Source organism: Danio rerio, chromosome 2 (assembly GCF_049306965.1).
Source record: "Danio rerio strain Tuebingen ecotype United States chromosome 2, GRCz12tu, whole genome shotgun sequence".
In the NCBI taxonomy this organism is placed as follows: domain Eukaryota; kingdom Metazoa; phylum Chordata; class Actinopteri; order Cypriniformes; family Danionidae; genus Danio; species Danio rerio.
The window spans coordinates 48,711,342-48,738,613 of record NC_133177.1 but is presented as its reverse complement, the minus strand read 5'-3'; the positions used below and the strand labels follow the sequence as shown (position 1 = coordinate 48,738,613).

The window sequence follows — 27,272 nt, the reverse complement described above, 5'->3', positions numbered from 1 at the left end:
TCAGTCGAGTCACAGTCACGCCTCAACACGCCCCCTTTGTTCGGGTTTGTGTAAAGTTTTGACTCTTAACCGCTTCGATGAGACAAACTGTATTTATTTCGAAGCTAACTCATCTAATACATCGGCTTTTACGACATGTTTGGATGTAATTGATTTTTGTTTGGACCCTGTTGGATGTAAGCGACGAAACCGATAGCAGGATCCGTGGGGAGTCGAAGGAGGTATGACTGAAGTTTGGCCCGTATCGTCCGTTAAGACAGAGCTGTACGCGCTAACATAGCAAGTGATTAACGTCATATCAACTCATAAAATATAAACATTTTAAGTTGAGCGAGCACGTATAATCATTGTAGTGATATAATCAATATTAAAACTTATACTGTGTTGTTTTAACGTTGTAACTTGTTAGTTTAAAAATCCAACAATTGATATTTTTGAATTATGCTAATAGCTCTATTGTAACATTTGTATCGTTAACTGCTTTTCCTCTGTCGTTTGGTTTAGGTTTGTACGTGTGTTACCCCCATTTTGAGGTTGGTGGTGTTTTCATGTCATTATACATTCTTTACGAACTAAATACATATTGTTCTTGCTTAATCCAGGGCTTTCTTTTACTGTTTGGTTTGGGAGCGAAAAATGGGTGTAAGTCGTTTTGTGAATAAGGTTTGGCTTGGTGACTTTGGCGGTACGACACGTTACAGTAGTTTTTCCAGAAATTTAGGTTTGTTTACATACAGTATAATTTTTGCTTGTAAACATTCGTCAATGGCAGCATTCTTACTCGAATTGTTCTGTGACTAACATGCATGTCCTCTTGGAACAGTCTACTGGGAAACTATGTTGAATTTGGCAAAAATTTATTACGAAGTGCTTGCAATACTTCTGTGTATAAGGGATCTTAAAGGGTAACCAGCTGGGAACTGCTGTGAAGTCACAGTCATGTATTTGTGATCACGATGATGAAGTCATACACTTCCTGTGTGTCATGGAAGGTACAGCTTGTGTATGTCTTCTTGTTAAACTCTATTCATGTCTCATCTTGTCAAGCTAAAGCTTTGAGATGCACCGAGAGCCAAACAGAGATGCTTCTTGACCTCAGAATTATGACACACAAAGTTTTGTAAGTGACGTTGTATTGCTTTAGGGATTATTGTTGTTTATCATATAATTTGTCTGGATGATTAAAATGTGAGTTGCCTTAAAGTAGGGCCTGTGGGCCAAAGTTGGCGCATGGTAACCTTTGATTTGGCCCGATATCCTATTTGAGAAGAGAGGGAGAATGTTGGGGATAGTTTTGAGATTGTCCATTTAAATTTAATGCAAAATGTTGTTGTTGTTGTTGTCGTTAAAATTTGCCTGAAATCAAATGTTTCTATTAAATGATGTAAAATTTTCAGCAAATGTTTTTTATATATTAATTATTATAAAAAAATGTAAATGTAAAATATTAATTTTAAAGATAGCAAGACTGACTATTATCGTTCACAATGCTTCACAGAATTAGACTGGAGCTAAATGTTTGTTCTTAAACCCTCTGATATTTTTTTGTAGATTTATGGTTAGTGTAGTTTCTCTTCATGATTGTAAATAAACCTGATTATTTTACTAATACCACAAACCATCAACAACCAAGTAGCTGACAGCAGTTTTGACTTTAATGGATTACAGGTTATGACAATCAGTTTTCCAATGTAGAAAATTAACATTTCACTTTTGGAACCTGACTATTCCTGACCTACTTTTGTACTCAGTTTTCTCAGAAATGAACTATTATGTTGAGATAAAGTCAGGGCTGCCTGATTATGGGAAAAGTCATCATTTTGATTATTTTGGTCATAATTGTAATCACAATTATTTAAAGTGTAATAGAAAAAAGAAAAAAAAAAAAAAAAAAAAATATATATATATATATATATATATATATATATATATATATATATATATATATATATGTATTATCGTTGAAAGCCGAAATCAAAACTGACTTTTGATTAATTGCACAATCCTAGGTAAAGTAATATAATGTATTAAAATGTATTTTAATCTGAACTAAATAATTTATTTTGTAAATGCATGTTCTTCTGGTCATTGTCAAATATCATATCTTCATCTTTTGGTGAAAATTAGAGACGTCTTTCTGTTGATGTATTCCAAACTTCTTTCACTGCCAACTACAAGCTTGCGTTTATTTTTAAATTCAAAGGCCTCTTCTCAAAAACCACTCAACAACCAGGTGATAAGACCAAATAGTACTCTCGAATGTGAATATGGAATAAAAATATGTTGCTGCTTTCATTTGATACCAAATTTTTATTGCTTATACAATGCACAAAATATAATGATAGACCTCAACAACAAAACTGAAACATCAATATTCTAAATAATGCAAAATTGTGTCTTTCTATAAACAGTTGCAGTAGAGTAAATGGTTCATTGGACATGGCTCTATAGTTCACCAAGCTGATTATCTTATTTCTAGATTAGCTCTGCAATGACAAATCAGCTTTCCAAATGTCACAAGGGTGCAATATGTTTGAAAATGACTGATAGTCACTATTACATTGTGAAATCTTGTTTTTTTATTCCCTTGTTATGACTCTTTTGCATCTTTGGGGCTTTATAAGAGAAGGGTGAACAAAACTTCTTTCATGTCACCAGCTTGATTGCGTTTTCTTTTATGCTTTGGCATGCATTGCAGATAATCAACTGTGTTTATGGGCTGATCCCAATTGCTTCCTTGGTTCTTGTTGGGCCCCCTTGACTTTTGTTTTCACTTACACCGACAAACACACATACACACTCTTAATATCTGCCTCCCATGCATATATCTGCAGTTCAGTGGGTGTTGCCATGGCATTACGCTCAGAATGAGGCTTCACACTCGGCATCTTGTGTTCTCTTCACAGAGAGCTCCGGAAGAGTATCCTGGACAAAACGCACAACACACACAAACACACACTTCAAAGACCCACTGCTGTGGTGAATATTAGCTGAGAGAAACCCCAACTGTTGTGCACTGGATTCCACCACCGGAAAACCACTTTGTAAGGGCAAAAACTTTCAATATTTTGTTTTCTCTGGGACGCACAACTTTTCCCTAATGGATTACTTTCTGGACTTGGCTCGGATCAGCTCTTCATAATGCTCTTCGATGGCTGTGAGCAGTGCAGTGGTTAGCATGCAGAATGAAAACCGAACGTTTGTCCACTACAGGTAGGCTCGCAACACTTGATTTGTTTTCCATTAGCGTAATACACTTTTTAGGGGTTTTGAGGTTGTTCAGTATTAAAACATCAACGAAGACACCAAAAGTGGACATTGTATGTGTCACTTAACCATGGTGTTTTGATTTTGCACATAGTTAGTTCTCTTAATAACTGAAAATAAATCTAAAATTGGGTTTGTAAATGAAACCGCTAATTGTTTGTAAAAGCTTTATGTCCTAACCAGGTTTAACTAAATTTGATAGAAATCATGTGCGAAACCTAAAATTCAGTAAAATAAATACAAATGCTGTATTTTTATAAGTTGTAAAAGTTTTTTAGGTGGTTAAATGTGGAATTAGATTGTGTTCTTTGTGTGAGAAGCACCAGGTGTGTGTTCATTTAATCAATGTTTATTAATGGTTTTAGTCTTTTAAGAAGATTGCCTGTTCTGCACCTCATAATGAATTTTTTTACTTTATTACTAACTTTATAAAGCAATAAAGCCAGTTTGAGTCCAGGTCAGCTCCAAGACTAACACAGTGGTGTACACCACAAGGCTCCATTAGGGGTGCACAATATTGGGGGAAGGGCTGACATTGCGATCTTTTTGTTTTTCTGCAATTTATATATTGCGATATAATTTCAAAAAATAACTTTTGATAAATTCACAATTTTACAATGATCATGATGATTTTGTGAGGGAATGCATCTGCATAAATTATACACAATTATACAAAAACACACAAAATAATATTATTTAAAGCACAAATGAAAACGATAGAACAAAGATAAAAATGATCTTAACAAAACTATGGTTTAGTCTAACAGTATTGAGATCTAGAAATTCAATAATCAAATGTAAAATAACAGCGTCTTGTTTTTATAAATATAAAATTTATATATTTTTCTTTAATGTTGTATAATTTATAGACTTTTTCTTCTATTTATAAACCTAATCTAATTGTTAAAGCAGAAAACGTAATAATCTCTTGTGTCCAAATGGTTTTAATGTATCTAAAATCTCTTGAAATCCTGTGATGTGGCTAGGGCTGGGCTAATTGTAATTTTATTATTATCATTTTAATATATATATTTTTTTTGATGGATTTTGCGATTTGATTTACGATTTATTCCAAGCTTCAAATTTATTTTAATTTAATTCAAGCTTCTGCTGAATAATCTAATCTTTGGCAACAATTCTGCGAAAGCCCTTAAAAATTACCTGGTTTTGTTTGGTGTCTGTGACTTTGAAACCAAAATATGTCCATGTTACAAATGCTGTTTTTCTTTTATTAATTAATTTATTAATGCTTCTGAAGCAGCAGACACCATAATCCCACTTGTCAGCACTTTCCTGTTTGTTTTATTTTTTTATTGTTGGGATATTTCAGGTGCGCAAGCAATTCTTATTGGGCAGAACGAAAGTGTCCTCACTTTTTTGTCTAGTTATAAAGCCCCAGTCAAATCACACAAATATGGCACAGTTTCCTTGACGTAGGCAGTTGTTAACGACAAATGGATGTCATGACACAAGATTTAATCGTTTCTTTTCGTGTAATGTTCATGATAGTTCATGACCATCGACATGTCTGTGATGCCTCACGACACCATTGACAACAGAACGTCTAGCATGTTTAATTTTTGGAAGCATATAGTGGACTGATTTTGAAGCACTTCACCTCAGATGATATTCTTTATTTTTGTTTAAATATACACATTTCATATTGCAGTCTGTTGCGATTAACTAATCGCAACGTTTCAAATTGTGATTGCGATTAGTTTTCGATTAATCGCATGGGCCTCTTGGTGACTATTGCTGATTCGCACACTGCATTATCTAAAACGATATATCGTGCAGCCATTCCTTCCATCTCATGAATTGTTCTTTAGTGTACTACAAAAATCTATGTTGCCACTGTGCTTGAAGAAAATAAACGTCTGTATCATATTAAAGGCAAATAAATTGTCTAATTTAACATGTCTGGGGAAAAAAGGTCAAAATATAGATGAAATAATGTTATCGTTATTCAACATATATTTATATAAAAAAATACTTGTTAAACCATTGTTCTGTCATAAAGTGGATTTTGGTATATAAACTAAACTTGCAGTATATTACATTTTGGAGTGGGTCTTCTGTAAATCATGGTCATATTGTTTGACAGTCATTTTTTTGCTTTATGCGAAAACGTATGAATGAACCAGATAAACATATGTATACATACATAATTAAAAAAAAGTATACCTACTAAATCCCTAAAATGCTCTAAGATTTTCACATTTATCCTAATTTGCTTCAATTACCTGATGCCAATTTATCATATAACATGTATAACTACAGTTACACTTCAATGCAAATAGATTCCATTTTTTTTTAATATTTGAGAAAAGAGCTACTCTGAATCTGTCACATGATGAAAGCTCTGCATTGAAGAGTTTTATGACATCAGAAGCGAATCTAATCTCTGTAGTGTCTCTCTCTATGTTCACGCTAATCACAGATGACAGTGGAAAGCAGAAACACAATCAGATTAGCTGTGCAAGTGATGAGCGCAACACTTTTCCACAAAGCCATCATCAACCTCTGCCCTCGAAGACGTCCAGTGTGACGTTGTGTCATGGATAGCTGCCTTGTTGAATGTTCTTTTTAAAATCATTGCAGTTTGTGGTGCTGTAATTCCTGGTGGAGAGTTTGGTTGATTGGCAGCTTCAGCGGGATGTTTGTGTGTTTGGGGCGGTTAGTTTTGAAGATTACAACCCTTTCTGAGGACTTTTTAAGGAGGCAACAAAGCAGTTTTAGATGCCTTTCACATGTCCAGTTTTCTTTGATTGTGTGAGACGGGAAGGCACCAGGTAGGCCTTGATTAACTCTAATGGACCAGTTACAATTATAATGTGTAGGATTAATCTGCTGTGAGATCGTGGTTGGATTTTTTTCAAGGCCACGTGTGTTATGTAGTATCAAGTTGAGTGTTGAAGAAATTTTTCTCCTGTTTAACATTTGATGATAAATTTAATACTTTTTCAAAATGTTTTGGGGACTTTAATGCTTGCTATTAATTACCATGAATATAATTTATTGAGTCATTCTAGGGCCATAAATTTTGCAAAATAAAATAAAGTTTTGCAAACAAAAAAAAAGTATTGAGCAAAAAAAATCTCTCCAAAAAAAAGCGAAAATAAATTTTTATGAAATAAAAATAAATTTTACAAACAAAAATAAAGAACTGCAAAGGGAAATTTTAATTTTAAGAAATAAAAATGAACTTAGCAAACAAAAAAAGAACTGCAAATAAAAATCAACCATGAAAAAAACAATTTTTAAAAAAAATATTTGCAATAAAATAACAATATATTTGCAAAACATTTTTATAGCATTGCCCTTACAAAATCTGTCCAGTCAATTGCAAAGACAAGGGGGTGGAGTCAAGGCAACTTGGGTGTTTACGGCAGGCCCAGACCTGCCTCTATTTAAGCGACATCATCACCTGGAGACACAGTATCACCGAGGTGGTCTTACAGCCCAGTAGGTCCAGGCCTGCCGTAAATGCCCAAGTTCCCTTGACTCCACCCCCTTGTTTATATATATATATATATATATATATATATATATATATATATATATATATATATATATATATATATATATATATATATATATATATATATATATATATATATATATATATATATATATATATATATATATATATATATTTAAAAAAAAATTCAGTTGCAAATATTTTAGTTTTATTGCAGTTCTATTATTGTTTACAAAGTTCATTTTTATTTCTCAACTTTAATTTTCAATTTATTTTTGTTAGCAAAATGTATTTTTATATATATATCAAACGAATATTTTCCAAGTAGCGGCTTGGACCCAGAAACAGTATTTCATACATCACAACTTAACAAGCAGATTAAAGTTTCATGTCAATTTCTGCACGTTTTAAAATGTCAAAAATAAAATGTTGATTAGACTTTTCCAGAATAAGTGAAGAAGTATCCCATCATCTCAGCACATTTCTAGTCAGTTTTTCCCTGTTTTTATTAACTCCAAAAATAGTGCAGTGATTCTTTGTACTGTGAGTGTGTTTTTAGTTTACTTTCTGATATCATAACCTTGCCATCTCAGTTTATTTCCAATAATGTTAATGCAGAGATTAAAAACTTTAACATTGTCAACTGTTCAGAGTTAATATTTTTACTGCCCCCTGCAGGATGGAGGCGTCCTGTTTGGATCTGGCTCTGGAGGCAGAGCGTCTGTGTAAGGTGGGAGATTACAGCGCCGGTGTTTCGTACTTCGAGGCTGCCATACAGGTTGGCACAGAAGACCTACAGGTTCTAAGCGCCGTCTACAGTCAGCTGGGGAATGCCTACTTCCACCTGCACGACTACAGCAAAGCTCTAGAGTTCCACCACCATGATCTTACACTCACTAGGTATGCACGTGCTAACATTTTTATTTTTTTGCTTTGGTAACAATGTACTCAAAGTAACATTATACACATCTAAAGTGGTACAAGAGGTTTTTACTGTACATTATGCTGTTGTGTTCAGTGTTGCATTAATCAAGTAATCCTCAGGAACAATTGTTACAATATTTGATGTATTTTATTATATAAATAAGATACTTATTTTACACTCAAATAATTCCAGCAATGTATAACTATTAGCTAGCTTCAGTTTGCTAATATTTTATAACATTTGTATATAAATCATATTCTTAGGACCACTGGTGATCGGCTTGGTGAGGCCAAAGCCAGCGGAAATCTGGGGAACACATTAAAGGTTTTGGGACGCTTTGATGAAGCGATTGTCTGCTGCCAGAGACATTTAGATATTGCCAGGGAACTGGGTGACAAGGTGAGCGATTTGATTTATGTACACAATAGACATTACCATAACAGAACACAGAACATTTACATGTGTTCATTTAGCATTATTCATTAGTGCTTTCATCCAGAGACATTTGCAAATGGAAAATGCTACAACACTAGCACTTGATTCTGATCACACGATAATATTAGTACCACCATAGAAAGCTCTCACAATTAGCTGGAAAATTGAATTTGCACACTGACAAACAAATCAAAGGAGTTCTAGTCTCTAAATGTATAATGCAGACAGGATCTGGTAAATGTTGTATTAATATGTAATCTAATTGTAAATGAATTGTTAAAATCCTAATATTCCTATAGTTGCATTAATGTCATGACAGAATTTACAGGTCTTCATTTACGCAACAAAATGTAGTAGTAAATTATCAAATCACAAATAGATTTTTTTATGAGCTTGATGACAGCCAAGTTTTGTGAGATGCAGTGGAAGCTTGTTTCTAAAGAAAACTAGGGTGCTATAACCTCTCACACGTGTGACTTTTTTCCTTGCAAGTTTGTTTCACAAGTTTTCTTATGATATTTAATTGGGGAAAAATTGCACTTGTTTTTGAAATTCAAAGGGAAAAAACAGCTGGGAGATTTAAGCTGAAATTCTGATGAAAAAAGTTTTGATTGTGAAACTGCAATTTTGCAAGCTTATACTTGAAATTGAAAGCAGTTGCAGACCTAACTAATAAGCGAGGTAAGCAGCCGCTTATGGCCCCAAGGAATTTGGGATCCCCGACCAATGCCAAGAAACCTATATTAATCATATAGCTCTTTTATACATTTTCTATCATATGTTGTAAAATCTGTCCATAACTGTTAAGATTTTAATGGCCTCCGATTCACAAACAACAATTACTCAATTTATATGAAAAATGGTGAAGATTTTTATTTTTTTTAATTACTATAAAAATCTAATTACAAAAAATGGCTAATTAACTGTACATCGAGGTGGCCAAACTTGGTCCTGGAGGGCCGTTGTCCTGCAAAGTTTAGTTCCAACCTCAATTAGACACACCTGGTTTAGCTAATCAAGCTCTTACCAGGCTTTCTAGAAACATCTGTGCAGGTGTGTTGAGAAAAGTTGGAGGTAAAATCTGCAGGACACCGGCCCTCCAGGACCGATTTTGGGCAACCCTGCTGTACATGGTTTTTGAACTTCTTTTTTTATTTGTCAATTTATTGCTTTTAATTTTACATTAGGAAGATAAAGGTTTCTTTAAATATTAAATATACTTATTATGTATAGAGCGCCACTGTTTATTTTTTTTCCCCCAATTTCTGTTTAACGAAGAGAAGATTTTTTTCAACACATTTCTAAACCTAATAGTTTTAATAACTCATTTTTATTAACTGATTTATTTTATCTTTGCCATGATGACAGTAAATAATATTTTACTAGATATTTTCCAAGACACTTCTATACAGCTTAAAGTGACATTTTAAAGACTTGGTTAATTAGGTTAACTAGGCAGGTTAGGGTAATTGGGCAAGTTACTGTATAAGGATGGTTTATTCTGTAAACAAAAAACAAAAAAAGCTTTAAGGGACTAATAATTTTGACCTTAAAATGTTTTTTTTTTTAAACTGCTTTTATTTTAGCCGAAATAAAACAAATAAGACTTTCTCCAGAAGAAAAAATATTATCAGACATACTGTAAAAATTTCCTTGCTCTGATAAACATAATTTGAGAAATATTTTAAAAAGAAAAAAAACTTAGAAGAGGGGCTAATAATTCTTACTTAAACTGTATATACTTTTTTTCATTCATTAATTTTCTTGTTGGCTTAGTCCCTTTTTTTAATCTGGGGTCGCCACAGCGGAATGAACCACCTACTTATCCAGCAAGTTTTTACGCAGCGGATGCCCTTCCAGCCGCAACCCATCTCTGGGAAACATCCACACAAACATTCACACACACACACTCATACACTATGGACAATTTAGCCTACCCAATTCACCTGTACCGCATGTCTTTGGACTGTGGGGGGAAACCGGAGCACCCGGAGGAAACCCACGCGAAGGCAGAGTGAACATACAAACTCCACACAGAAACGCCAACTGAGCCGAAGTTCGAACCAGCGACCTTCTTGCTGTGAGGTGACAGCACTACCTACTGCGCCACTGCCTCGCCTACTTTTTAACATACAGTTTATTTTTAAAAAAATGCTAGGGCCACATACCTGGAATTGCTTAGGACCTCCAAATCGATTTCAAGGCAAACTCTTAATACAGGGGAAAAAAACTTAAATTACCCTAAAAATTAAATGATAAAATCAGTCACATTTAAAGAATAAAATCAGTTTAGAACTGAAGTAAACCTGCAATTTTAGAATAGTGAGAAGTAGTTATGTTGTGTAATAACCCTGGTTTCCATTAACTTTCACAGTATGAATAATATACTATAGAATTCAACTGTTTATCAAGAATTCACATGCCAGGTTGACTTATTTGTAGTTGTTAGTTTGTTCCTTTGTGTTATTTAATTTGTTGTTGTATTTTATTTCTAAAGGTTGGGCAGGCCAGAGCACTTTACAATTTTGGAAACGTGTACCATGCCAAGGGGAAGAGTGTCTGCTGGAGTGGAGCAGAACCTGGAGACTTTCCTGAGGAGATCATGACAGCACTTAGAAGAGCCGCTGAGTATTATGAGTGAGTCCGAACAACTTGTCACATGACTGGACATGGAGTGCATGTATGATACGGAGATTTTACATCCTCTGTTCTTTCTCCTATTGCTCAGGGCGAACTTGTGTATCGTAAAGGAGCTTGGAGACAGAGCTGCACAGGGGAGGACCTATGGAAATCTAGGGAACACCTACTACCTGCTGGGAAACTTCAGGGATGCTGTGGCCTCTCATGAACAGGTGAGGGGTTTTGGGTTATATTTCAGGGTGCAGGTCCGCAGGGGTCTTAAAATGTCTTAAATTTTGAAACCAATATTTTAGGCCTTTAAAAGTCTTAAATTTACTAAAATATTGTGTTGTAGGTCTTAAAGCATTTAAAACAGGTGTTAATTTTTCTATATTCACATAAAAGCACTCAATAGGGCCGACATACATTTTATCACCAACAATCCATTTTATTTTTGTATTTAAGTTTTAATTGCATTGAAATTTTTTAATACATTTTTAATTGAGATACAATTCACAACATCTGCTAGACATTTCTTCAGCAAACTCTCCAAATTAAACTCCCAAATCAGAGAAAGAAAAGCAAAAGCAATTACATAATTCCTTATGATAATAACAAAGCAATATATCCCTTTACAGTATCTTTAATTTATAGAAAAACTATTTACAGAAGAAAGGTGGAGCAGACAAAATATTTATAAAAAGGCATGAAACTAAAGGTTTTATAGTAGAAACCCATTAGGTTGAATAGGAGTTATATATTCAATCCATTTGAACAAAAAATCAATAAATATGTTTTTGATTATTCACAATGATTATTCACAATGATTATGCACAATGTATTTTTTTCAGAATAAATATACTTTAATATGTTAAACATGTCCAATACCTACTTTAATCATGTTTGCATAGCATGTGATATTTCGAGTAAGCAGGCTCTTCCTCTTTATCTTTGACACTACTTAAGTAGATAGTGTAGTTAGGCAGAATAGCTATGCAAAACCTCTCACACTGCATTGTGTGTCATATTTGTCTTTCAGCGTCTGCTTATCGCTAAAGAGTTTGGTGACCGGTCTGCAGAGAGAAGAGCCTACTGCAACCTGGGAAATGCTTGCATATTTCTTGGGGAGTTTGAAAGGGCTGCAGAACATTACAGGTATATCACACGTTTAGATTGGGGTTTAATTTGGAATTTGTTTTGAGATGTACTTGAGCAGTTTTAAATTCAATATGATTTAAAGGTCGTGAAAGTCAGAAAAAAAATTGTAAATGGCATAATAGAGTCTTAATAGGGGTAGGTCACCCAAATTTGGAAACTCAACTCATTTACTCATCGTCTACTGGTTCCAAACCTGTTGAGTTTCTTTTTTTCCGATGAACACAAAAGAAGATATTTTAATCAGCTCATTAGCTTCAATTTTCTGCATTGTTCAGCAGTAAAAAGGTGAGTGTTTTAGTACTTGGAGTACTTTGTTTTGGGTGAACTATACCATAAATTATTATCATTTTAATTCGATTTTAAATTGTAAGTAGAAAACCAAAACCTGAATTGCAACATTCTAATGCTGTAATTGAACTTTAAAAGCTATGATATGAAAACCGGGTATTATTCGATGTTGAGTTATTTTTTGATTTCCATTTTTTTTCTCTGCCATTTAGTTGTAAGAAAGTAAAGATCAAAATGATAGTTTTACTAACCTGTTCATAGTTAAAGTTGCAGGTGTGTTTAAAATCTTTTCTTGGTATTATTGGTATTTATGTCATAAAATCAAATGTATGTTTGTTTGTTTAATTTAATGTAACCTCTGTTTGAATGTTTCTCTGGTCCATTCTGTCACAAAGCATACACCAAGAAACACATTTAGTATATAAAGCTATGGAACATTTATGGACCTCTTGAAAATTCTTAATTTCAATAGATTTACATTTTGTAGTTATGTTTTTGATTAAAATGTCGCTTTTGGTTTTACATTTCTTCCCAATCTTAAATAAAAATACCATCATTTAGGGCTTTTAAACTACAAAAAAAAAAAAAACCTACACTTTTAGAAATGTTTAGTCTTAATGTTAAATGTCAAGCTCCAGTGTGTTAACTTAAAGAGTGAGGAAAATGTTTATTACTCTGACCTGTTGTCTTTTTTTATTGGGAAAATGAGTAAAATTAATACTAATGTTTTACTCACTATACCTTGTTAATCCAGAGAAACTGAGAATTCTCAAGTAGTCTCTTAATTATTGTTTATTTATCTTTTTTAGTAGCAGATTTTACTAGTATGAACAAATTTCATTATTTGACTTCTAAATGGATAAGATATTTTATTACATGACTGATATCAATACAGGTGACAGGTGGCTTAGTGGTTAGCACTGTCACCTCATAGCAAGAAGGTTGCTGTTTCGAGTCCCGGCTGGGTCAGTTGGCATTTTTGTGTGGAGTTTGTATGTTCTCCGCATGTTGGTGTGGGTTTCCTCCTGGTGCTCCGGTTTCCACCACATTCTAAAGACATGCGCTATTGGTGAATTGATTACATTAAATTGGCTGTAGTGTATGTATGTGCATGTGAGAGTGTAAAAGTGTTTCCCAGTACTGGGTTGTAGCTGGAAGAGCATCCGCTGGGTAAAACTTATAATGATTAATTTGGCGGTTCATTTTGCTGTGGCGAGCCCTCGTTAATAAAGAAACTAAAAATAAATGAATGATTTCAATACACATGCACATATTAAAAACATATTTTTTTCCCGGTGCAGTTCAATCAGGAATTTGTGATGCATTATTTCCTCCAGACTTATGCGGTCATGTGCCTGACAGTGATTGTGTTGTGAGTGCAGGAGAGCTCTACAGATAGCCCGACAGCTGAAGGATCTGGCGGTGGAGGCTCAGGCCTGCTACAGTCTGGGTAACACATACACACTAATGCAGGACTTCGAGAGAGCCATAGACTACCATCTCAAACATCTCATCATCGCTCAGGACCTCAATGACAGGTGCTCTCACACAATCGTATTTGTACAATATTTAAGTGTTAATTGCAGATAATGAAAATGGAGTGTAATGGCATTCACAATAATATGGAGAATGTGTTTCCTGCAGAATCGGTGAAGGCAGGGCCTGCTGGAGTTTAGGGAATGCACATACAGCATTAGGCAATCATGACCAAGCTATGCACTTCGCAGAGAAACACTTGGAAATCTCAAAAGAGGTACGTGCAGCTAAGAACCCACTAGTTGAGTAACATTAGGAATTTTGAGTGACTGTGTTGAATTATATTGTGTTTTATTGTGCAGACCGGAGATCGTAGCGGTGAGTTGACTGCTCGCATGAACGTCTCAGATCTTCAGATGGTGCTCGGCATCAGTTACAGCACAAACAATTCAGTTCTGTCGGAGAATAAAGAGATCGACTACAACCTGCATGGTAGGGCACTCTCTACAGAAGTTGTCTTAGAATTTTTTGTACAGATTCTCTGGACCCACGTTATTTTAGGCAGCCTAAATTACTCAGGGATGTGATACTTCCGTAAAAATGCAGATTTCTGTATTCTTCGAGCTCAATTAGGTGACCCCTGTGGTTTGCACAAATCCAAAGGTTTTTTTGAGAGGTTCATCATCATCAAAGCAGACAACCTGATGGTTTCCCCCTTCAGTGTTTATTATTATCTATAAAAAGGAGCAGTAACTGCTTCATTCTGCACGTCTTGTAGACTCACCTAGGCTTTTGTGTATATAACATATTGATATTGTGTAGTCCTATAATGTGCGCATATGAGGAAGCCGCTGATCATGAATTTTTAAATGCGTGCGGCTGTGCACTTTTTCCGCTCTCACAATTGCATGTCCCGACCATGCGCGCTCTATGAACATTTTAAATAAAGCCAGGATGCACATTTGTTATTATCCTCTGCAAATCATCTGTTCTTTAGTCATATATTTAGTTCTACAGCCAGGAACCTCGAATTTAATACCTGAAAGTGTAGATGATAAGCTAGTACAAATTTCCAAAATTATATTTATAATTAATTAAAACTATAAAAAAAAAACAGGACTATGCTGAAGAGAGGCAAGTGAATGTGATAAACACTTTTTTTTAGCGATGAATGTTATTTTTTTGTACAGTTCGAATTGTTGACTGACTAGTAGTTTATTTATCACGTTGAAATAAAGTCTTCTAAATTACAGGAAAAATATATTCTTTTGATGCAAGAGCACTAAACCGAGTTAGTGGCTCCATCTAGCGGTACTTATTTTTTGATGTAAGTACTTAGTGCTTACAGCCACCTAATATGAAGTAGGAGCGATTCTCTTAGTTATAAATATGGCAATACAAAATGTATATATCTTGCTTTTTTTGGCTGAATTGTTGTTCAAGTAAGTATCTTTATTTTCTATGCATCTCTATCTGTCCACTTGCCAGTGAGACAATGTTCATATTTAAAGCTATGAGAACATATCCTTGCAGGCTATGCTATGTGATATGTGCAGAATGGTTTAAAATCATTATGACATTGTAACATTTTAATAAGACAATCTTAAAACAAAAGTAATGCCTTTAAAAGCAGAAGTTAAATTCACTAAACGATTTTGATGACTACAATGTTTTTTTCTTTTTTTCACTTTAAAAATATTATAAATATTAGGCGTCACTGTGGTGTAGTGGGTAGCACAATCGCCTCACAGCAAGAAGGTCGCTGCTTTGAGCCCCGGCTGGGTCAGTTGGCATTTCTGTGTGGAGTTTGCATGTTCTTCATGCATCTGCCGCGTAAAACATAAAATATGCTGGATAAGTTGGTGGTTCATTCTGTTGTGACGACCCCTGATGAATAAAGGGAATAAGCCGAAAAGAATATGAATAAAATATTATATTGTACAAATATTTACTTGTAGATGTAAATGTATATATAATATAGTAATTAATATAATAATAATAATAATAATAATAATAATAAATTTTATTTGTATAGCACTTTTCCAACATACATGCAACTCAAAGTGCCTCACAAACAACAACAAAAAAGCATTAAAATAGACCACATAAACTTGTCACATATACTCAGATTAAAGCATTCATGTACATAAAATATAAGCATATATCCACATGATCACGCACACAATAGTCCTTATATATGCAAGCACACACCATACATACACACATAAACCTACAACAATATAGATAAAATGCATACAACTTAAAAGCTTGTGTATTCATATACAATTTTAAAAAGATGTGTCTTAACACGCTTTTTAAAAACATGAATACTAGGGGATTCTTTCACTACAAGAGGGAGACAGTTCCAAACTTTTGGAGCATAATGGCTAAAAAAAGTGCCGCCAGATCGCATCAGGTTTACAGAGTAAAATTCTAAAAGTCCAGCGTATGACTGTATATGACATTTATTGTCCAACATCAAATTTTGTTGCAAATTGAATATTTTAGTCAACAGTGCTTCACTCCATTTGTTTGTGGTATATGCCCTCTGGTGTTAAAGTTTATTTTAAATATTTGTGCAAATGGCTCAATCACTTCTTACTTTCTAACATTTATGTATTCACTTACGAAATTTGTATAGTGAAGAACACAGTAAATCTTTCTGTCAGCGGTGCATGATGTAATAGTCAGCTAATCTCCCTTGGTAAACCTCACTTGTCTTCAACAGTTTTAAAGCAGTTTGTTGTTGTTTTTTTCAGGAGCCAGACCCAGGATGAGCCGACGACACAGTATGGAGAACCTTGAGCTGCTGAAACTCACTCCTGACAAGATCAACGCCAATGTGAGTTTAGCTAAACGTTGAGCTCCAATCTGCCTCCTACTCTTAAATCTGTAATATGTTTAACTGTATGTATCAGTAGCTGTGTTTATATTCGTCATTTTTATAAGACTGGGAGGAAAAAGACATTTAATGTGCTTAGTGTATGAAGAATTGTAAAACATAATTTCATTTCTATCCTGCAGGGTCAGAAGTGGACAAGTGACATCCTCTTCAAGCAGTCCAAATCCTCACTAGCCAAGTCATCTTCAAAGCTATCTTTTGTAAATCGTTTCCGAGGAAAGAAGCACAAACTGCAGAGCAGCTCCAGTAAAATCCTGCAGGATACCAGCAACACACGGGACACTCCTCAAAGCAAAGTAATAAAACCACACGCAATGTACAAAGATAAAGTACTTATTGATAGTACATAATAATAAAGAACAAAGAAAGCCTGGTCAATAAATACTGTATTTACTTCATTAGTTGGAATGCCTAATCTTGTAGAGCAAGTTTAAGTTCAAATTGATTTAAAATTAATCCAAACAAATTAACACAGACTGCATGACCTTAATTTAATATCCAAACCACTCTTCGCAAATTGACCGTCTTTTTACACTGTCTGAAATTTCGTATACATCTTTTATTTTTATTTTTCGTGTTTATTGTTCTAAAAAATTGTCATGCATCGTTAGTGTAAAAAAAAAAAGGGAAAATAATACAAAACCATGCAGTAATGATTATGATCTCTGTCTTAAAAGGGAAGTATTGTATTTATTGAATTGAATTGATCTCAAACAGATCTAGCATTATGTTTTTGCGATGTTCCTCAGGTGGAAAAAAACATGTTCGAACAACAGATTTAACATGGCTATTAAAACACAGAGCTTAATCAAAAATGAAACCAAGATATCTAATATCACTGCAATTTGATGATGACAAACCTCCAAAAACTTGCCTGATCATTGGGGTGATGCTATCTGGAGCAAAAAATAACATTTCTGTTCTGTCATGTGAAAAATGTTTTGACAAAGTCATGCTCACTGTGCACAGAGCCCCAAAGAAATGTAAAAATGACTCTGAGCTTCAAAATCTTCATTCTCCAGTCCTACTTTTTTATAATCTAATTAGTTTTAGAAACACCATTATATTTTCAGTAGAATAATCTTGTGTAGCAGTGATATTTTTGTATGAATTATGCACTATAAATGTATTCATTATGTAGCATTTTTCTTAAACCTTTGACTTTGTTTACCCTCAGCATGGAAGTACAGACATGTTAGGAGACGAGGGCTTCTTTGACTTGCTGAGTCGATTTCAGAGCAACCGGATGGATGACCAGCGCTGTGCCATACAAGATAGCAAGAGCCATCTGTCTGTTAACTCCATCGCTTCTCCACCCACCACCCCACCCAGAACCATCAGGAAATGTTAGTTTCTCTTCTTTCACAGTGTTTTCCTTAATTCAACAATCAAGTGGCTTTTTAAATCAACCTACATGCCTGATGTTTTGTTGTCTACCTAGCATTCTCAGAGTCAGCTGCAAGTCCAGGTCAGGAGCCGTTTCTCAGATTGCTGGCGAATGCTCAGGGCAGGAGGCTGGATGAGCAGAGGGCAGGAACGGGGAACAGTTTGCCTGGCCTACGCACCCTGAATGAACACAGCAGCACCAACAACAGACAGATGATCCTCAGCCAGGTCATGGCCAGCACAGACGCCACCGAACCCGACGACCAGTTCTTTGACATGCTCGTCAAGTGTCAGGTATGATGTGAATAAACACGTAGAACCAAACACAAAATGAGAAAAAATAAGTGTAGACAAACAGTCACTGATTAAAGCTTAGTTCACCCGAAACTATAACTTCACACTAGCTAAACGCACCGTACGCTAGTATCAATCCAACCTCAGTGCGGACCAAAAGTGCTAGTGTTAAAGCACTCTTGGTGTTTCAAAGTTCAAAAGGCTCAATTTTTCAATCACTATCCGTCAGAAGTCATTTTGTTCTTTTACACCATTTATCTCATTATCTATTTTTTTCTGGTCTCTCTCAGGGGTCCCGCCTTGAAGATCAGAGGTGTGCCCCTCCTCCGCCCTCCACTCGTGGCCCCACCGTCCCAGATGAAGACTTCTTCAGCCTCATCATGCGCTCACAGGCCAAGAGGATGGATGAGCAGAGAGTCACGCTTCCCTCCTGCCGCTGATCAAGCATGCACTTATTCTTCTGAGCTCCGTATCAAGAAATGAGCTCTCTTTGATGCACATTACAGACCTCACTCTAGTAAAACAGTGAAGATCACGTAACATGCCCTCAGTCTGAACTGTCCTGTCTGCTACATGACTATGAAGGGCGTATTATTTACACTTTTACTAATCAACTCTGGGAGGGGGGAGAGGTTTTTATGTAAATAACACTTTTAATTTTGATTTGGATTGACGCTCTTTGTACATTTTGCATTTATAATGGTTTTAAAGGATGTTTTAGCTCGGCATGAATTGCTTTGGTTATGATCACTACAGTAATTCATACAAATGTATCTTTTGATGCAAAACTGCAGGTTTGATTGTATTTATTTAACATTTTTATTGTTGGTAGTTGCCTTATACTTAATATTAGATTTGTATTTGTGACAAATAACTTTGTCTTTTTTGTATTATCACGTTTAGTTTATAAAAGAAGTGGTTAAACTTAGTGTCCAATTGGAAGATTCACTACAGCTGTATAGCAATAAAACCTGTACACAAACATTTCACATTTAGTTTTTCAAATGCTTTATTAGACAAGATGTAAGCACAGTAAACAGAATGTTTTTCACAGGCAGGCAGATCATTTAAATGTTCCTTATTTTCAAAAATTAGTCATGAAATATCATGGGATATTAAAATGTCCATTCCAGACACTAAAGGTCAAGGACTTGTGTTTTTGTTTTTTGTCCTATTCATGGGATGTCAGAGACTGTTTTAATTAACTTTATGCACAAAACTGGAATTTCACATAACAGATGTGTGAATAAAGCAGCGTTTCCATCCAACGAGTCAAAAAGAACAAAATCGTCACTTCCTGATTAACTGGTGCCAAATATCAACAGTAAAAACAGGATGTGCTGCAATAAGAGAAGCTGCGTGAATCTTTTCCTTATTTAATAAATGACTTGCGCCTCAGAAGACAATGTCGACACATAATGAACGAGTGGTGATGTTTAAAGGCGTGAGACGCAAAGCACAGATGCTCTTGACAACTCTGGAGATAATTAATGATATAATAACACTAATACTGAAACGGTTAAGGCTTTTTAGAATGACTGAAACAACATTTCAGATGTTTTACAGTGTGCTTAGCCTACTGGTTCGTCCATTCATATTTATCATCACATGATCACCTTTTTTAATGTGCATACTGGAATTTGTTCGGTAAACGTGTTTTCTTTGTACCAATATTTTTAATCCGCATATCCAAAATGCTCATAAAAAAATAGGTGGTTGGAAACGAAGCTAGTGGCAGTCCCCAAGTTTGATAAGCTGTACTTCCTAATATAACATGCCAGAAAAATGTAAATTCGAGCCTAGTCTACAAAATGACTTTAAAGACTGAGAGTGTACTCACACTAGGCTATCTAACCTGTGCCGGGGCATGTTTGACCCTCATTTCCCAGTTAGTTTAACAAGTTTGAGTGCTCTGAATTGGGCCCAGACAAGGTTCAGTTGGCTGGCCCTGTTCCATTTGGAAGAGGTGTGCCAGAGTTGGGCTTTGGCACGATATGTGTGTAGTGTGAGTACAAAGTGTGCCTGAGCGCTAAACTGAAGACCAGATGTCACTTTTAAGGGAATATTTTTTTATAAGGATTTAATAATTCTTACTTTTCAATTAACTCGAACTGTCATAGTTTATTAAAGGTTCAAAAACGCTTGTACTTTTTCTTCTTTTTTCTTTTTTACAGATTTGTGAGTGTTGTGCATTATTTAAGATAACATTAGCACCTGTCAGCTTTATATGTGGGGAAAACAGGATAATTTTGAGCTTTGTCATCTAAGTTCATCTTCCGGGTTTAAAATAATCTTTTGGGTGGCTTCAAAATCGGCATCGTTGATCTGCCTGTACAGAGATGACGTGTTGGTTTCTCATTATTTATAGCTGAGTTTTCTTATCCTATGAGAAAACCCTGCTTCTTTATTAACCATGGCTGCTGTACTGGATGCCTTTTTAATACCTTAATTGATCCTCTCTTGGCTATATTTCTTAGCTAGAGTTTTGTTTAGGACCTTATATTGTAATGTTGTTTAAGGAATAAATCAGATTCATACCTTACCACACAAGGTATCTTGATGGGTTCTGCAAAAAAAGCCAATGTCCACTCCAGTGGAAAAAAATCATAAAATATACTTTTACTAGTAAAATAAATCCAGTGAAAAAGAAAAAAAAACATTTACAATAACAAAACAAAATCCTTTACTTGATCCTCCGTTGAGGATAAAGAGCCTAAGTCATTGAGTATACAGAAGTCAGTTTAAGCAGAAGGGTGCGCGACTTATTTGAGGACCAGGAGAGAGACACACGATTTCCAGGAGAATATCACTCGTTTGCAGCCATTATGAGTCCCGATGGGATGTCTGAATATCACGTTTAACAACTGTAGTGAGATGCAATCCAGCGGTACATCCTTGATAACCTGTCCGATGTGCACTGCTCTCTGGAGCTCAGAGGAGCACATGGCAGCGTGTGGCTGTATGTGTGTGGTCATGTGATGTGCATTTTCAATGGATAGAGGGCTGTTCAGAAATGCTAGGTGAAACGGTGTGGATGTGGATCATGTTCATTCTAAAATGCCATTTTAACACTAAGATGTATTAGTGTAAAGGGGCCTGAGTGTATTTTTCGCGAGCGGGTTTGCGACGGGGGCAGGGCGGAGAATCTGCGATGTCGGCTCAGCATTATGTTGTCTATTGGCCATCGGCGATGGACGATGGCATCGTCTATTGGCCCAACCCTAATCTGAATACAAACATAGCAAATAATTTCTTCTATTACATCAACATTCAGGCAGTCTACCAAAAGTCTTGTCCTCCAAGGTTATACACTGAAAAAAATTATTCAAAGATGATTCCTTGGATTTACTCAATTTCTTTATGTTAAGAGGTGGTAAACAATTTATTTGGGCTGAATTTAAACACACAAATTAAGTTGAACATTACTAAACTTAATTTGTTTGTTTAAATTCAACACAAACAAATTGTTTGCAACAGTTCTGCATGCAACTCATTTTTCAGTGTAGCTCCTAGTCGGCAAAGAATATCTTTTTCTGAAGCTAACACTCCCAGGCCTCTTTCTGTTTCTGATCATAATAGTTGGTCAGAAGTGTCATCTGGGCCATTTCTTCCTTTATGGTTAGCAGAAAATTGATCGACTTCAGTGGGTCATTTTTGTCCTCTTCGAACTCTGTCGAAGGTGATTCTGTTGTCTTTTAGGTTTCTTGTCATTACTAATAGCTGTTTTTGTAAGCATAGGAATATCCGAATATGTAAGTAAGTTTTTGTCTCTTTTAAAATTAATGTCATCAAACCATCCAGACACTACCCTGCACATACTTTCCAAAGACCAGACAGACCTGCCAAGCTGTGAGACACTGTGAGTGCACAGCACGATGCTGTCGGGAGCCGATACAGCAAAGCTGTTGGTTTTGCAACGAGCGATTTTTGTCAGGAGAGCTTTACGATAACTGGAGAATGGCGGACTTTGTCTTTTATCAGTTGACTCCGCTACCATTCAGACACATCGCCTATATCTGTGCTGCGGTGTTCGCACAGGTTTAAAATCCTCCGGATTACCGGCAGGGCTAATGATTGAAATAGATAGAGAAAGAGACGTGCTGCACTGCTGTCTACTGTGTCTGCAGTCAGACCTAGGGAGGAGAAAAGTCCTCCTCATTTATAGATTTTATATAAACACAGTTATCTTTAATGACATAACAAATTGTGGTTATGTGTGTATGATATTACTAATAGCAAATATAGCAGGGTATTAAATTACTTGCTGTTTATTTATTTGCATCTTAACTTTGTAAACTATAAAATCATGGGCCTCAAAACAATCGTGCCTAGTGTGAGTATGCCCTGAGTGTCAGACACTCTTGTTTCTGATTCATTTGTTTTATAAATCTAAGGTAAATTATCTGTTAGGGCTATTAAATTTAAATTCGAATATATATTCTGCAGGGCATAATAGCGCCTTGTGTTTCCATTCAATATAGGTCATAGAAATTCAGCGTTTTAGTCACTGAAAGGCTAACAGTGAGAAATCTGAAAATAGTATTCTCCAAAAGCTGCAGCATAAGATGTAAGATCTGATCACTTGTAGTTTCCTTGTCATTTCATCATTTGTGTAAAATACTACATATAGAATCCTCACAAGAAACAGATTAGGAGTCAGATGAAGGCAGATGATTTAAAAGATTGGGATTTTCTTGCAGAAGAATAGAGATGAAGATCTCTTTGACAGCGGCGCTACCTTTCCTCACTATGACGCAGATCTTTCTCATGCTGTCCTCACTGATTGAATTGGGATGTGTGATTTCAGAATATAATTCATCATGAATGATTTGTTCCTGAAGCAGTTTGTCTGCAACGGCGTTCACATTTTTAACACTTTTAATAAGATTACACCAATGTGTATCAAAAAACTGAGCTTTGTCAAAGCTGCGAGCAGGCTGTGATGTCTTGTGTTTTTGTCCAGACTGAAACAAGTCCGACTCTGTTTTGTTTAGTTTTATATCGATCAGTTCTTTCCAAATTGTTCCTGTCCATACTGATTTCTGATCATCCACTCGGCTGAGGATCATAGTGATGTCATTGACCACTGGTTGTTTGACCTGAAAGAAGTTTGGCTCCATGTTACCTCTTAATTTGATTGCCTTAGGTTGAACAACAGCATCAGGAACCTCAAGGCTGTGTTGTTTCTTCATCTGCAGTAGGGCTTCAGGTTTTGAACACTTGATTTGGTGACTTGATTTTTCCTCTGTTTTAATATTTTCTTTAACAAGTGAATCGGATGGGAAAAAATACACATTGAGAATGATGGGGCAAGTATGTGTCATGAAGATAAGTAGATCACAGTGCACTTTCACTGGTATGCCTAGTTTCACAAGCACTGTCTTAGGAGAAAACATTGGTTGGAGGATTTTAGCATGAAAGCGAGTCAACTCCACAGACTCCAAGGATATTCCCTCATCTTCAACACTGAGGAGCTTGACGGCGTTGGTGAGTGCAGGGTCTGACTCTGCTAAACACATGTAATGAGGCAGATGAGCCTCCTCCAGTTTCCCTGAGATCACATTCACATCCAGCACAGGAGCGACTCGCTCACACTGAAGCCTCTCCAGCTCTGCGTTGAGGAAATGTCCATCCACTGCCCGGTAGTGGAGTGTGACATCTCCATCACAAACCCATCGCATTCTGGTCCTGCTGCACTGGAATCGACCCGCCGGAGTGCTGATCCTGAACTCTGTGCCTCCTTCACCTCTACAGACTGACGGCTCCACCTGAACCCACTGATCTGAATCAGCAACGTCGACACAGGACTGACAATGAATATTGAGTGCAGAAGATCCAGGGTTACAGATGCTCAGCCTGCGAAACACATTAAGGATGAACGATTCACTCATTTGTAAGATAAACATATAAAAAGTTTTTAAAATTTGAACAAAATCTCACTCTGCCAGCTCCTCCAGAAGCTTTGGTTTGAAGTGAATCTCCACTTTCTCATAACTTTGCCTCAAGTGCTCTTCTGAGGGTTCACTGCAATTCCTCCTCCTATAAACAACAGTGAATTAAAAATAAAATCTAAAATGAACTAGCATTATGCTTTTCAAACTTGTATAGGAAACAAGGAAATCATTAGGTCTTTATTTACAGTTATGTTAAGAGCGTACAGTGCATTTAGAAAGTATTTGTTCATTTTTCCACATTTTTTTTGTTACAGCCTTATTCCAAAATAGATTAAATAAATTTATTTCCTCAACATTCTACACACAATACCCCATAATGACAATGTAAACAAAGGTTTTTTTAAATTGTTGCAAATTTATGAAAAAAAAACCCTGAAAAATCACATGTACATCAGTTTTCACAGCCTTTGCTCAATACTTTAGGTAGCAATTACAGCCTCAAGTCTTTTTGAATATGATGCCACAAGCTTGGCACAGCTGTCTTTGGGAATTTTTTCCCATTCCTCTTGGCAGTACCTCTCAAGCTCTATCAGGCTGGATGGGAAACGACGGTGTACAGCCATTTTCAGATCTCTCCAGAGATGTTTAATAGGATTTAGGTCTGGGCTGTGGCTGGGCCACTCAATGACATTCACAGAGTTGTTGTGAAGCCACTCTATTGATATTTTGGCGGTGTGCTTTGGGTCATTGTCCTGCTGGAAGATGAACCGTCTCCCAGAACGAGGTCAAGAGCACTCAGAAGCAGGTTTTCATTCAGGATGTCTCTGTACATTGCTGCATTCATCTTTCCCTCTATCCTGACTAGTCTTCCAGTTCCTGCTGCTGAAAAACATCCCCACAGCATGATGCTGCCACCACCATGCTTCACTGTAGGGATGGTATTAGCTTGGTGATTAATGGTGCCTGGTTTTCTCCAAATGTAATGCCTGGCATTCACTCCAAAGAGTTGAATTTTAGTCTCATCAGATCAGAGAATTTTGTTTCTTATGTTCTGAGAGTCCTTCAGATGCCTTTTGGCAAATTCCAGGTGGGGAGCTGCACAGATGGTTGTCCTTCTGTAAGTTTATACTCTCTCCACAGAAGAACGCTGGAGCTCATACAGAGTGACCATTGGGTTATTGATCACGTCCCTGACTAAGACCCTTCTCCCCCGATCACTCAGCATAGATGGCCAGTCAGCTCTAGGAAGAGTCCTGTTGGTTCCAAACCTCTTCCACTTACGGCTGATGGTGGCCACTGTGCTCATTGGAACTTTCAGAGCAGCAGAAATGTTTCTGTAACCTTCCTCAGCCTTTGTGCTTTGACAACCCTGGCACCTTATATAGACTGGTGTATACCTTTTCAAATCATGTCCAATCAACTGAATTTACCACAGGTGAACTCCAATTAAGCTGCTGAAACATCTCAAGAATAATCAGGGGAAACAGTTCAATCCAATTCACTCCATTTATGAACGTTAACTGGATTTTATGCTATACATGGATAAAATAGAATTAAATTAAATCAACAGTGGTATTTATCATTGACTATAAATATATCAAATATACTGAGCACACATACCCTTCAATGATCACGGTGCAGTGTGGATCTGTCAGTGATTTCTTCAGTAACTTCAGTCCCTCCTCCAACAGCAAACCAGTGACACTGACTCTACAACAATCAGGTTATGCCAACAGTGATATACACTACGTATATATGCAAATATATAGTGTGTTATATATATCAATTGTGTTTTATACAAGGACAATACTTATTAGAGCAAATTACTGAATTCTTTTTAAATAATTAACAATATGTTTTGTCAGTCATCATTTACTCATGTAAATAATCTGAGATCTAATACGCTTACTTGAGCTGCTGTAAACTGGTGCAGTTCTGGATGAGGGAAATGATCCCAGAAGCCCAGCTCTCATTCAGACTGACCAACGTCAGATCCAACGACTTCAATCCCACAGAGTGAAGTGAAGACAGCTGCAAACTGACATGATCATCATCAGCTGAAGAGCTGAAGCACAAAACTGTTAGAATAACAGCAAATCTATTATCTGATAGAGTAAAACCAAGATTAATATTTTTCTTACTCTTCAGTTAATGTTCCTGTCTTACGGAGTCTCTGAAGAAAGAGTGTCCAGTCAGTTCTGGATATCTGTGATTGTGCACATGTAAGTCTGATGTTTAAGACTGATGAAAATGATGGATTTTTCCCAGATGAGCTCAAAGTCAACCTGAAACAGAGGCAAAGAGGAATATCTAACATCAGCACTGTACTCTCACTATAACGTACAACCTCTAATCAGAAAAGGTTGAGACAGTATGGAAATTAAAAAAGAAAGTAGTGATTTCTAAATTTACTTTGACTCGTATTTTTCTTTCTTTTTTTTTTTTTTGTTTGTTTGGTTGGTTGACACCAAGTGATGACGTGATTTCTAAATTTACTTTGACTCGTATTTTTCTTTGACTCGTATTTACTTTGTCTCGTATTTTTCTTTTTTTTTGTTAGGTTGGTTGACACCAAGTGACCAAGTGATTGGTTGAAACCAAGTAATGAAGTGTTTCAGGTGTAATTTTGTCCCATTCTTCCTGCAAACAAGTCTTAAGGTGGGCAACAGTATGGGGTCTTCCTTGTTACATTGTGCGGTTTGAAATGCACCACACATTCTCTATTGGAGACAGGTCGGGACTGCAGACAGGCCAGTCAAGTATTAGTATCCTCTTCCTCGGCAGCCAGGACTTTGTGATGTGTGCAGAATGTGGTTTTGCATTGTCTTGTTGAAATATGCATGAGGCAGCAACATATTGTGCTTCAAAATCTATGTACTTTTCAGCATTAATGGTGCCACACATAAGTGTAAGTTACCTTTGCCAAGGACACTTAACCATGACAGATCCTGGCTTTTGGACTGGTTGCTGATAATACTATGGATGATCCTTTTCTTCTTTGGGCCAGAGCACACAGCGTCCATTACTCCCAAAAATAGCTGAAATATTGATTCATCTGATCACAGTTCACTTTTCCACTTTGTGTTTGGTTCATTCCAGATTCTTTCGAGTCCAGAGAACTCGTCAGTGCTTCTGGACATTGTTAAC

At 36.1% G+C, this 27,272-nt stretch overlaps 2 protein-coding genes across 3 annotated transcripts in view; one reads left to right on the top strand and one right to left on the bottom strand.

The window, feature by feature from the left end:
* Positions 1–95: 95 nt before the first annotated feature.
* Positions 96–19,378, top strand: gpsm2 (G protein signaling modulator 2; the record flags this gene model as incomplete). The annotated part of the gene is given in 14 exon segments (NM_200438.1): positions 96–221; positions 7,427–7,648; positions 7,937–8,072; positions 10,606–10,745; positions 10,837–10,960; positions 11,767–11,882; positions 13,556–13,711; positions 13,818–13,926; positions 14,012–14,141; positions 16,409–16,491; positions 16,674–16,847; positions 17,729–17,897; positions 17,993–18,231; positions 18,522–19,378. Coding segments are annotated over 13 exon segments (1,947 nt in total).
* Positions 19,379–20,021: 643 nt separating this feature from the next.
* nlrp1 (NLR family pyrin domain containing 1) overlaps positions 20,022–27,272 on the bottom strand; it is a 28,707-nt gene continuing 21,456 nt past the window's right edge. Inside the window, exons 9-13 of one of the 2 annotated variants that reach the window (XM_009298808.5) lie at positions 26,267–26,410; positions 26,035–26,163; positions 25,746–25,835; positions 24,172–24,270; positions 20,022–24,087 (exon numbers count right to left, since the gene is read on the bottom strand). In XM_009298808.5, coding sequence (XP_009297083.2) covers positions 22,881–24,087; positions 24,172–24,270; positions 25,746–25,835; positions 26,035–26,163; positions 26,267–26,410 — 1,669 coding nt within the window. In that variant the 3' untranslated portion in view covers positions 20,022–22,880. 2 annotated transcript variants of the gene reach the window in all.